Source organism: Lactuca saligna, chromosome 1 (genome assembly GCF_052625555.1).
Source record: "Lactuca saligna cultivar CGN05327 chromosome 1, ASM5262555v1, whole genome shotgun sequence".
NCBI classification, from domain to species: Eukaryota; Viridiplantae; Streptophyta; class Magnoliopsida; order Asterales; family Asteraceae; genus Lactuca; species Lactuca saligna.
Window position 1 is genome coordinate 108,942,529 of NC_136417.1, and position 12,878 is coordinate 108,955,406.

A 12,878-nucleotide genomic window follows, 5' to 3' on the forward strand; every position below is an offset into this window, starting at 1 on the left:
CATTTGATTAGTTTATTCAATTTTCATATATTTATCCATATTTTAATTACATAGTATTTTACAAGTAAGGCCTTAAAAATATATTAGGGACAATTTTGCAAAAATGGTGTCCGTTTAGCCAAAAGTTCTCACTTTGGTCCAAGAAGTTTTAGAGTAGGACTATTAGTTCTCACTACTAGTCCAAAATATATGTTTATAAAGGGAAAATGACTCTTGAGGGTAATTAATTTTTGCGTTTGTACTCATTTGGTCCTTTTTTTTTTTTTTTTTTTTTTGTATTCAATATACCATCGAACTTGTTGTTAGTGTTTACCATAGCCCTTTTGACCGGCTTTTGACCTGTGATAGCCGGTCAAAGGGTTATGGTGAACAAACAACAAGTTCGATGGTATATTGAATACAAAAAAAAGAAAAGGGACCAAATGAGAACAAACGCAACAGTTGGTTACCCTATTGATTCATTTTCTCTTTACTCATTTACAACAAATCCCACATCATCTCCTACTAATATTAATGACTTTATGAGATTCATTCTTGCTTCTCTTCAAAACATAACCTACGAAAGGACATTATTCATACATGTATAACTTTGTAATGCACTTGAATATTTATTAGGGGAATCTTGACTAAGCAGGCGCATTTCATGACTACATTTACATTTCCAATCAAATGATTTATCGTATCATGGATTCTAGACAAGTCTACAAACGAGTGGAATCACAAGTGCTTAGTCAAGATTCCCCTAATAAATATTCAAGTGCATTACAAAGTTGTACATGTATGAATAATGTCCTTTCGTAGGTTATGTTTTGAAGTGAAGCAAGAATGAATCTCATAAAGTCATTAATATTAGTAGGAGATGATGTGTGATTTGTTGTAAATGAGTAAAGAGAAAATGAATCAGGAGGGTAACCAACTGTTGCGTTTGTTCTCATTTGGTCCTTTTCCTTTTTTTGTACTCAATATACCATCGAACTTGTTGTTTGTGTTCACCATAACCCTTTGACCGGCTATCACAGGTCAAAAGCCGGTCAAAAGGGCTATGGTAAACACCAACAACAAGTTCGATGGTATATTGAAAACAAAAAAAAGAAAAAGGACCAAATGAGTACAAACGCAAAAGTTAATTACCCTCAAGAGCCATTTTCCCGTTTATAAATGTTTGGACCATTTTCAAAATCAAAACTAACTAAAATGATTGTTTTATCCCTTCTTTTTGTTTATTTATTTATTTATTTTATCTTATTAAAATAAAACATAAGACAAAATCTAAACCTACCCCTTCATAACCCACTTACATCCCTCTTTTACCGACTCGATCTCTCACTCACTCTCTTCACCGTCCATCGGAAAATTGACTGGTGCCGACACCGACATTGTATCTCTCTTCTACTGCTACGATCACCACCTCTCTATTTCTCTCTATTTTGTTGCTACGATGGCCAAAGTCGTCACAATGCTCTCCTTTATGGATTCTCGGTTTATATGGTTGCTCACGTTCTTAGTTTGTCTTCTCGAATAGGATCAGTTTACAACACCGTCGCCGCCAACGATCATACCACCAGAGATAAGAGATAATTTCGTGTCTAGATCTAGAATACCTAGTCGACTAACCCTTTGTCGTTGACTTATATCCCCCACTTCTAGAAAAACTCTAATCTACTCACCGTTGGATATTTTGAAAACTCTAATCCAATCGCTGCCAGAAAACCCTAATCGATTAGACCTTCTATTTGTCATGGGAGGCATAAAAAGCCTTGAGGGCCTTTAGTGCCACCTTTATCAGAGCTACAAATATGGTTTTCAGCACCACAAATCTATATATCTTGGTTCTTCTTCTTCGCCGAAAAATGGAGGGCTTTCTGGGATGTTCGACATTGGTGGTGACAGTCACATCTTTCAACCCTTTTTGTGTTGGTATTGACCGGTGGTGGTGGCTGCGTTCATATCTCCGACTGCGGCGGTGATATTTTCTCTTTGTGAAAATTAGGTGGGAGAGAGAGAGAGAGAAATATGTTGTATTTTATTTTTCCTTTCCTTTTGATTTCTACAGTAAAAGGAAATTAAAAAAAAACAAAATAAAAGACAAAATAGTCATTTCATATTTTTTTTATGACCAAAACCATAATAAAAAAACATATTTTGGACTAGTTATGTTAGTACAAGACTTTTTTTTTTTTTTTTTTTTTTTTATAACTAAAATTACAACTTTTGACTAAGTGTAGGACCATTTTTTCAATTTTGTCTATATTAGGACATCCGGAACTAAAAACCAACATTCTTCTCACCTCTCTCGCCGTCTACATTCCTTCGTCGTTGACTTGCCGTTTACCTGTTGACTTTCCGCCCTTCGCTCTATAGCATTTACTCGTCATCCTGTTCGCTCGACTCGCCGTTGATTCGTACCTCCGATATTCTGGCTGCTTCAGGTACTTATGTATGCACTAATTGTGCAGGCACATTCTTACAATTTGTTTCACATGTTATTTGAAATTTTTTTCTGATTAATCATAAATCAAATCATAATAATTTGTTTGTTCATTGACAAGGGATTGAAATTTCAACGATTTCAGTTAAGTTTTTCATTTTGTAATTCAGTTAGATAATACAGAGTCCAACATGCAGGTCATTAATTCTTCTGTATGTTTCAATTCAGAAATACGATTCTCTACGTATGATTCTTTTTTAATCTTAACAGTAAGCTAAACAATAATATTGAAGAAGCTTTAATTTTGGATTATAAGAAATCTTGGTTCTTGTGAAGTACTTTTCGGGTATTATATTCAATGAATCAAAGTTATGAATATGCTAGTGCAGAGTCTAGATCCTGAATCAATTAAGTAATGCGCTATTTACTTTCAGATAGGATAACTCGTGGCCACTTTCTCATCTGTGTGCTTGGGTTCATCCCTTTGATAGTCTTTTCATGTTGATTTTGCAATTAAAAGTAAGGTTTGGTAACATGAAGTCATGTTCTAGGGGGAGTATAGGGGAGTATATATATATGTGCACAAGTGCACATATTCTTGCTTGTGTTTGGATCTTTTAATTGTTTGTTCATATCTAGTGAAATTTGGATGCAAATATGTTTTTGCAATTCCTTTCATAGGATATAATAGTGGATGTTGTAGTTGTTTGTAGAATGGTATTTGGTGTTGATTTGTTTGAGGATTGTTGAACTTAACTTTAGATGGAAATTGTTTAGACAATATTAGGAATGTCTATGGTGGATTAATCAGATCAAGATAAAAGTTTTGTAGGTTAATTAAGCATATTGATTATTGGTTCAATATGGTGATTCTATATCAATACATAGCTGTATATATGTTGGTTATTTTTAAACATATTACTTCACATGGAAAAGTCTGGGGTTGCATATGTATTGTTGAGGTTATATTCTGTGATGAGACTTATGTTGCATAAGGTATTACTAATCTGGATTTTCTGTAGAGACATTATGTATGGGATCTTGAGATTGAGGCACAATTGAGGAAAGTGTGAGATTCAAAAGCTTCAGAACACAATACTTACTTTCTTACTTCCTGAGAGACACGACGTAAGCGATCAAACCAACAGTCATAGCTTATCGAGATACACAGTCGTGGGAAGATTGAAGAGTACTCATCAATCCAGAACTCATAATGGTTGTTCTCTCTGAACTTTGTGAAGGGTCTTCATGTTCATCAACTCATAATTGTCACAGACATGATGTATTTTTAAGTTTCAGAGGAGTTGACACTCGTCATGGTTTCACTAATCACCTTTACAACGCCCTCATGCATGCCAATATCACCACCTTCTTGGATGATGAAGATATTAAAACAGGGGAAGATCTAAAACCAGAATTGGAGAGTGGTATTCGAGGGTCTAGGGCTTCTGTTATCGTGTTGTCCAAAAATTATGCTACTTCCACATGGTGTCTCGACGAACTGGTGTTGATCCTTGAGCAACGTATGAAATCCAATCATGTTGTAATCCCCATCTTTTATCATGTTAAGCCCAGCCATGTCAGGAAACAACAAAGTAGCTTCGGAGATGCAATGGCTAAGCATAGACAAAAGATGGAGGCAGAAACAAATTCAAATAAAAGAAGCCAATGGGCTCAAAAGATAGAGCTTTGGAATAAAGCGCTTACAGGAGTTGTTGATTTAAAAGGGAAGGATGCAAATGGCAGGTAACCGCTTTCTTATCCATATTTCCATACTCCTTTAATATTGTTTAATTAGTACATGAAAGTTATACATAATCTTCTCCTTATGCTTATGCACTTAAACACGTCCCTTCATATTAATCAAATAGCCATATTTTGATGCATTTAATTTGGATATAGATATGGTTGGTATCGAGTCTAATTTTTGCAAATTATGTGATCTCACAAATTAATTCATATAGGCCGGTTAAACCACCCTGCTAATTTTAACACATTTTCTATGATTTTATTATTTTCCCACAATTATTTAATGTAGATAAATCTTTTTAATTATTTTATATGATTTTCATTAATAAACCAAATATGAAACAATTGCAATGCATGTGCTATATTTATATCATTCTACCTTCAAACTATATCATCTTTTATTATGATACACTAATGCTTTTACTTGTAAGTATTAAAGGTTAACTTAGAGATGATAATTATGACCTTGCACATTAAATACTTACATGGTTAGGAGTGCAACTACGATAATAGTTATGATATGGAAAACTTAATAATATAATAGGTTAATATGATATATTTTTGATTTGGATCATTTTTGAAAAATTAAATCTCCAGTGTGACATGTTAGTTGTTTTGATTATTGTTGTTCTTACTAAAGTCAAACTTCAGGTCTGAGGTGGAACTTATTGATGAAATTGTCAAGGACATCTTCCATAGACTACGCATATCCTCAAGGTTTCCACTACCACAACTTATTGGGATGGAAGGTTCCATTAACTTCGTCACTTCATGGCTGAAAGATACATCATCACATACGACAAATATACTAACTATTTTGGGTATGGGTGGGATTGGGAAGACATCTTTAGCCAAATATGTCTATGCGTTACATTTTCATGAATTTGACAAAAGCAGCTTCATTGAAGATATCGGTAGGAAATGTGAGGAAAAATCTAATGGGATTCTTGATGTTCAAAAACAACTATTTGATGACATTTCAAAACCAAGTTCAGTTCAAGTTCTTGATGATTCTATATACACCTCAATGATAGAGAATGCAGTAGCCCGTAAAAAGGTGTTTTTGGTTCTTGATGATATTAGTTCTCTAAACCAGTTAGATGCATTACTTGGAACTAAAGGTTTTTATGCAGGAACTAAAATCCTAGTAACAACAACGGACGCATGGTTAACAAAGAGTTGTACACTATTCAAAACGAACGATAAACCCAATCATGCAATGTACGAGCTTAAAGTCTTATATGAGATCGATTCACAAAAACTTTTTTGTTATCATGCATTTATGTGCAATGAGCCCAAACCAGGTTATGAAGAGGTGTCAAAAAAGCTAGTAAAGTATTGTAAAGGACATCCTATGGCTCTTAAAGTTTTGGGTAGGTCTCTACATAATCGAGATGTAACTTATTGGGAGGGATACATAGATAGGCTAAAGCAAGAAAATGATTCCCCTATAAATAATGTCTTGAGAATGAGCTTTGACTCATTGTCATCAGAAAATGACAAGGACTTGTTTAAGCATATAGCTTGTATTTTTGTTGGAATGGATAGCAATGATGTCGTAACAATATTAGAGGCATGTGATATAGAAACAAAAACTGGGATCACAAATCTCGTCGACAAATGCCTTCTTAGTATCGGATGGAATAATGAATTGAAGATGCATGAGTTGGTTAAAGAGATGGGAAGATTTGTGGTACGTGAGGAATCACTTTACAAGCCATGGGAACGAAGTCGAATATGGGGTCTTGAGTCATTTAAAGTGTTAAAACAAAAAAAGGTAAAATTCCATGTATACTTGTTTAAAGCATTTTGGATTTCTATATTTTACAATATGTTTTCATACCTTTCTTTTTAGTGTATGGAAAATGTTCTAGGTCTAACCCTTGACATGAGAATGCTTGAGAAAGAGAAGTTACACGGATCACTTGAGTTGAAAACAGATGCATTGAGTAGCATGGATAATCTAATGTTGCTACAACTCAATTATGTGCAAATAACCGACTCTTTCAAGAACTTTCCAGAAGAATTAAGATGGTTGTGTATGCATGGGTTCCCTTTGAAGTCTATACCTCCAGATTTACCGATGGAGAATTTGGTTGCTCTTGACATGTCACATAGTAGTATTGAATCATTTGGGATTTGTTATAGCTATCCACAACGACTTCATAAGAGGCTAAAGGTAACTTATCTCCATTTATTACTCTTCTAGGTCGAGTTGATAGAATTCACTAATATTCTAACTTATATCAATTTCAGCAATTAATTGGATCGTGCACAAAAGACAAAAGGTTGCTTGGATCGTTAAAGATTCTTAATTTAAGTTGTTGTGAACAACTTCATAGTCTTCGTGGCTTTGACCACCTCCCTAAACTTGAGAGACTAATACTTAAAGGTTGTATAGGTTTGATTGAGGTTTGTGAATCAATTGAGCAATGTTTTGAACTTGTCCACATCGATCTGAGCTACTGCAACAAGCTTGAAAAACTTCCAAGAAGCTTAGGCATGTTAAAGAAAGTTAAAACATTATTGTTAAACGGTTGTCATCTCAGTGAATCTCGAATCAAGATTAGGGATAAGAAATCATCAGAAATGCTCAACGCTAACAACATTGGCATAAACACAATAACCTCTTCCTCCACTCTTCTCCAGGCTATGCCAAGTTATTCAAAATTTTCTGTCATTTCTTTACCGAGATCTTTAGTAAGCTTGTCACTGGAGAATAATAATTTATCTACTGAATCTTTTCCAATGGACTTCAGTTGCCTAACCATGTTAAAAGAATTATATCTAGATAAAAATCCTCTTTTTTCCCTGCCCCGTTGTGTCAGAAGCCTTCCTAGGCTAGAGAAACTTAGCATGGTAAACTGTCATATGCTTATATCAGTCGAGCATCCTCCACATACACTAACATCTTTAAATCTAATGTTTGATTTTACAAATAAGCCATTGTTACGAAAAGTTGTATTTGATCCACAAATGTCCCCACTCAAGTTCTCACTAGAACGGACCATCTTGGCACATTCATCGTTTGAATTTGAAGGTATGGTCAAAATCCAACCAATGGCTGATGTTGAGGAAAATTTATTACACTGTTTGGGATGGACTAACTTACACTTCCTTAAAGGAAAGCAAGTGAAAATTTCTATTGGTTATAGAGAAACGGAGGAATCTGAAATCCAGGTTTGCTGTAGTTAACTACATGTCTTTGTGTGAATATATACGTATATATAATTAATGAAGGTGGTTCTATTTGGCAGATGTATTATGAATTTGGAATATTCAGCACAATTTATTGGGGTAAAGAGATGCCAAATTGGATTACAGATAGAAGGATGGGGCCATCAATATTATTTACAGTCCCATCATCTCCTAACAACCTCACAGGATTGAATTTCTGCTATGTGCTGACATCTGGATGTCTGGATGAGACACATGGATCTGTAGATGATCTGGACCTTATTAATTTGCCGGTGATCAAAATTTGTAATATAACAAAGAACCTCACATGGATATACGAACATTACATTGAGAAATTCAATGTGGGTGGCCATCGTCTAATATTATTAAGTCATTGGATGTTTGGGATGAATGAGATGGAGTGTGGTGATCAAATTACTATTACAGTGAGGAAGAGACTATATGATACTGGTAATGCAGTTACTAAGGAGTGTGGGGTGAGTTTTGTGTATGATAATGGAGAGAACAAAAAAGAAGAAGATGTGTTGGGTTATTACAGGTCATGGAATCACATCATTGGTGGAGATCTCACTGGATTTCAATCAACAACAGGAGAATACATCCTAAGCAAACGTCGAATTATTTGGCCTACGCTTGATATAGCTCTACGAAACTATTATCATCTGTGTGGAGAAGGCGCACACTTTAAAGGTACATAGGTGTCATTCTTATGTAGTACTTTTTTATTAAAACCGATAATAATAACTAAATGATAGTATTTTAAATCATGCGTTAATCTTCTGCAATCCTTGCCAAATCACTAATCTATTTTTTTCATTAGATAAGCTGTACTTCAAAGCTTTGTCTAATAGGAAGCCTGGCATATTAAAGGATGGTCCCTAAGGTACTTTTATTCCAAAAACCCTTTTCTCATAACATATATAAACCCACTGCCATGAGCTTATTTCTAATATGTTTTCACATAAATAAATCTTTCCAGCTGGCAGTCCACTCAACATACTTACACTTTGGCTTGCCTGACCTTTCCTCATCCCAACAACTCAGCAATTCTAAGCAGTCTTTTTTCATGTTTTCAAATGGCAATGAAGGTGCTTTTTGGTTTTGGTGTTTTCTTGTCTCGGAAAGTTGGATCTTCAAAACATGCATGTTCAGAATTTGTACAATACTAGGTGGGATATATTTTATGTATAGATATTTATTATTATACCATTTTTTTCAAGGTACAATGTGTATAAGGAAGAAATGAAGTAGAATGTTGTAATAAACATATCAATGAAAGTACATTGCCCAAAGCTAGATAGCTTGTATACGGAATTTTCATCTATTCATATTTTTTAGAAGGGATTCAATCAACCTCCATCTGGAAATCAACCTTCTACAAAACCCTTTATTTCCATGAGAAACGTTTACCAATGTCCAATACATTGGGTTGTCAGTTATATCCTTTATGTGTGCATATATTGTTTGTATTTCCATTCCTTAATGTAAATTTGTTATTATCTTCTGTACTTTAAAAAATAATTTTAGTAATCAAGTTAGTGTTTGTCTTTAGCCAAATCCAAGTATTTCTTAATTGTATTCATGACCATCAATATATCGTTGTTACTTTTTTTTATCAAGAAATCACTCATTACCATGCTCCTGAGAATTTTTCTCCGCTTACTTGGCAGACAACATGGAAACCAGTGTTGTTGCACTTGAAATACATTAGATCCCGATTTTATTAAACAACAAAGTATATGTATAAACCCAACTACTATTTAGAATTCATTATATGAACTCTAGATGTTTATTTATTTTTCCAGGATTTATGAAGTTTTATGAGTTAATTTTGGGCCCTATGCAAATATGTGTTTATTCGGCTAGCTGTTGATTTGTACTTTTAGTGTTTAACAAGTTACAATAGGATTAATTGTGATTATTTTTATGCATTTAATTTAGAGCTTGATGATTAAAAAAAACATTTAGTCCAGGAGTCGTGACAAGCCAACAAGTGAGGCCCAGGAATCTTACGTTCAAGAAACATAATATAGGCTTTTAATTGATTTTGTGCGTTCATCCAATTTCTACTAGCTGTTTGGTTATTTCTGGTGCTTAAACAAATATTACCATCCAGGTGTCCCCTCAATTGTCACATAGGATGCAATATTTATACCGAGAAAATTTTGTAATTGACAATCGATCCTGTAACGGATGAGAGTTAAAGATAATCATTAATCAAGACATCAAAACTGACAATCTGTGATTAAAACTATGTTTAATGCAAGTTTTATAACTGAAAAGTCTAATACACTTTTAGTTATGAAGAAAAATATTAGCTAAAAAGCCAACCGGTGGTGCATTCGTGTCCAAGGGGCAGAGCCCTGGCTGGGATCAGCACGAAATTTTTTTATATAGGTTATGTTTCTATAAAAAAAAATGCATCAAAAATCCGGGTTTTTTTAGAATTGACCCATATTTGACTTTTATCCAAATATCCGTTTTTATGACCACTGTCATATGATAGTTTTCAGACAAAGATCTTAATATCGTTTTTGGTCTCTTTTCTGGTACATAGAAAACATCATCAAAACACTCTCTGTTCTTGTATCTCCTCTCTAAGTCTTATCCGATTAAGGAATATTGGGAGTACCATCCAGATACTTAAAAGATCTAATTGAGAATTTGTGCACCGGCACTTTTTATTCATTACGTAACTTATTGTCAAACAAAAGCCAACAGGATATATATATCCTGAGATCCTAAAATTCAGTAAAAGATAATGAAAAACAAAACAGATAAATGTGAAACATCTATGATTATCTATTCATTGGAATAATCTAGATTCCTTTACTCCCCCTCAAGCTGGAGCATGAAGATTTTGAATGCCCAGCTTGTCCGACAACGACTTCAAACGATCTGAACCAAGTGGCTTAGTGAGCAAGTCAGCCAATTGATCTTGAGTGCTTATCTTGACAGGAACAATCTCCTTTGACAAAACACGTTCTCGTACGAAATAGCAATCCATTTCGACATGCTTGGTGCGCTCATGAAACACCGGATTGTGAGCAATGTTGCGGGCGGATTCATTATCACATAAAAGAGGTGTTGGTGCATGGAAATCAACATCAAATTCTGCCAACAACCAACGGGTCCAAAGAATTTCACTCACAGTAGTAGCCATTGCACGATACTCGGCTTCAGCTGAGGATCGAGAAACAACTGATTGTTTCTTGGATTTCCATGAAATCGGTGCACCTCCCAAGAGCAATATGTACCCCGTCCGTGACCTTCGTGAAAAGGGACAACCCAACCAATCCGAATCGCTATATGCTATCAACTCAACATCTTCGGTCTTTGGTAACAACACACCTTGTCCCAAAGTAGTTTTGAGATAACGAAGTACTCGCATAGCAGCATTCCAATGACTCTGTCTAGGGTCCGAGACAAATTGGCTAAGAACATTCACGGAATAAGTAATGTTAGGTCTCGTTGCTTGAAGATATAAGACTCTCCCAACGAGACGTCTATACACACTAGCATCGACCCGATCTTCATCTTCTCCTTTATTTAATTTTAAATTTTGTTCCATTGGAAACCTACTGGGTCAACATCCAAGAAAACCTGAATCTTCTAGGACATCAATGGTGTACTTTCGTTGACTAAGAACCAAACCTTCGCTTGTACGAGCCACTTCTATGCCCAGAAAATATTTCAAGGTTCCGAGATCCTTGATACTAAAACTCGCATCAAGTCTAGATTTGGTATGCTCTATCTTTTTCTTGTTGTTACCAACAATTATTACATCATCCACATAAATAAGGGCTGCCACAAAGGTGTCGCCATGCTTATGAACGAATAGTGAATGATCAGCTTGAGATTGTCGAAATTCTAGACTTTGGAGGGTTGTAGTAAATTTTTGATACCAATTTCTCGAGGCTTGTTTTAACCCATACAAAGAATTTTTGAGCTTACAGACTCGTGTTTCGTTGTCTTTTCTAAAACCCTGTGGTATCTTCATGTAAATGTCTTCGTCCAAGTCTCCATGTAAAAAGGCGTTGTTAACATCTAACTGGTGTATGATCCAATCACGTTTGACAGCTATAGTGAGTAGAACACGCATGGTTACAAGCTTAGCCACCGGGGCAAAGGTGTCATGAAAATCCACACCTTCCATTTGGGTGTAACCCTTAGCAACAAGACGGGCCTTGTAGCGTTCTATATCTCCATTTGGCTTGTACTTTATCTTATAGACCCACTTGGAATCTATAGCTCTTTTTCCAATGTAAGTTCCCAAGTGTTATTTTGTTCAAGAGCTTGGATCTCCCTTTGTATGGCTTCTTTCCATCGGTCATTTTTAATAGCCTGATGAAAGAACTTTGGCTCATCATGGGTGGCGGTGGCAGCTAAAAAGGACTTGTGAGCATTAGAAAATTTATCATATGAGACATAATTAGTGAGAGGATGTACCGTGGAGGCGACTCGATTGGCAGCGAGTTGTGGATGACTTATCGAAGGAGGTAGTTGTACGTCATAATCTTTGAAGCGAACTGGTTGAGATCGAGTTCTGGTCTCTCTGTTGCTGTCAGTGTTGCTGATTTCTTGGTTCTCGTGATTGTCACTCTCCACGAGTTCGCTGTTTTCATTGATGGTAGTATTATCTAGTTCGAGAGTATCATGATGATCTTGGGCTTCATCGCAGATGTGGCTGTCGACGATGAAAGGACGTTGAACCGGAGTCGTGGTGACCTCCTTATTAGTGAAGACAAAGAGGTGTTCATCTTCTTCATTTGTCTCCTTACTTTCTTTTATTTGTTTCATTGGAAATTCATGTTCTAGAAATCTTACATCTCTTGAGACTACTAACCTTCTGTACTCTAAGTCATAAATTTTGTAGCCCTTCATCCCCAGTGGGTAACCAACGAAGATGCCTAGTCTACCTCGCGACTCAAACTTGTCTCCACCGGTTTCTGTGCTTCGATAGTAGGCCAAACATCCAAATACTCTCATGTGATCATAAGTGGGTGATTTATTAAAAAGAACTTCATAGGGAGTGACCCCATTGAGCACCTTCGAGGGAAGCCTATTGATCACATAAGTAGCGGTCAAAATACATTCTCCCCAAAAGGCCTTGGGAAGATTGCCCTGGAAACGAAGGGCTCGTGCCGTCTCAAGCAAATGTCTATGCTTGCGTTCAACCACCCCATTTTGTTGGGGTGTATATGGACAAGAAGTCTCCAAGACAATTCCCTCTTGTGCATAAAAGCTATGCATTTTATGAGAGAAAAATTCTCCTCCGTTGTCACACCTTATACGCTTGATCTCCTTCCCAAACTGCGTTTTGACCATCTTGTGAAAATTTATGAGGTGTGTGTTAGCCTCATGCTTATGTTTGAGAAGAAATGTCCATACGGATCGACTAAAATCATCTACTATAGTCAAAAAATAATAAGCCTTTGAAAAAGATGGGGTTCTATACTTTCCCCACACGTCACAATGTATAAGATCAAAACAATTTGTAGTC

At 35.7% G+C, this 12,878-nt stretch overlaps 1 protein-coding gene across 2 annotated transcripts; it reads left to right on the top strand.

Annotated features, from left to right (window-relative positions):
* The first annotated feature begins 2,217 nt into the window (after nt 1-2,217).
* On the top strand, nt 2,218-8,850 carry LOC145043274 (disease resistance protein RUN1-like). 2 transcript variants are annotated; one of them, XM_078991880.1, is made up of 8 exons: nt 2,230-2,429; nt 3,451-4,174; nt 4,829-5,954; nt 6,033-6,356; nt 6,434-7,357; nt 7,435-8,065; nt 8,196-8,258; nt 8,355-8,850. In XM_078991880.1, the coding sequence occupies exons 2-7, from the start codon at nt 3,642-3,644 to the stop codon at nt 8,255-8,257; spliced, it is 3,600 nt and encodes a 1,199-aa protein (XP_078848006.1). In that variant the 5' UTR covers nt 2,230-2,429; nt 3,451-3,641; the 3' UTR covers nt 8,258; nt 8,355-8,850. The 2 variants fall into 2 exon arrangements, with proteins under 2 accessions (XP_078848009.1, XP_078848006.1); XM_078991883.1 differs by lacking the exons at nt 8,196-8,258; nt 8,355-8,850 and having other exon boundaries at nt 2,218-2,429; nt 7,461-7,588.
* The last annotated feature ends 4,028 nt before the right edge of the window (nt 8,851-12,878 follow it).

What these genes read in the sequence shown, in the direction of transcription:
- LOC145043274 (XM_078991880.1), top strand. Translation starts at nt 3,642, where the DNA reads ATGGTTGTTCTCTCTGAACTTTGTGAAGGGTCTTCATGTTCATCAACT. An exon ending in GGGAAGGATGCAAATGGCAG is followed by an intron (nt 4,175 to 4,828) that starts GTAACCGCTTTC and finishes GTCAAACTTCAG; the next exon opens with GTCTGAGGTGGAACTTATTG. An exon ending in GACTTCATAAGAGGCTAAAG is followed by an intron (nt 6,357 to 6,433) that starts GTAACTTATCTC and finishes TATCAATTTCAG; the next exon opens with CAATTAATTGGATCGTGCAC.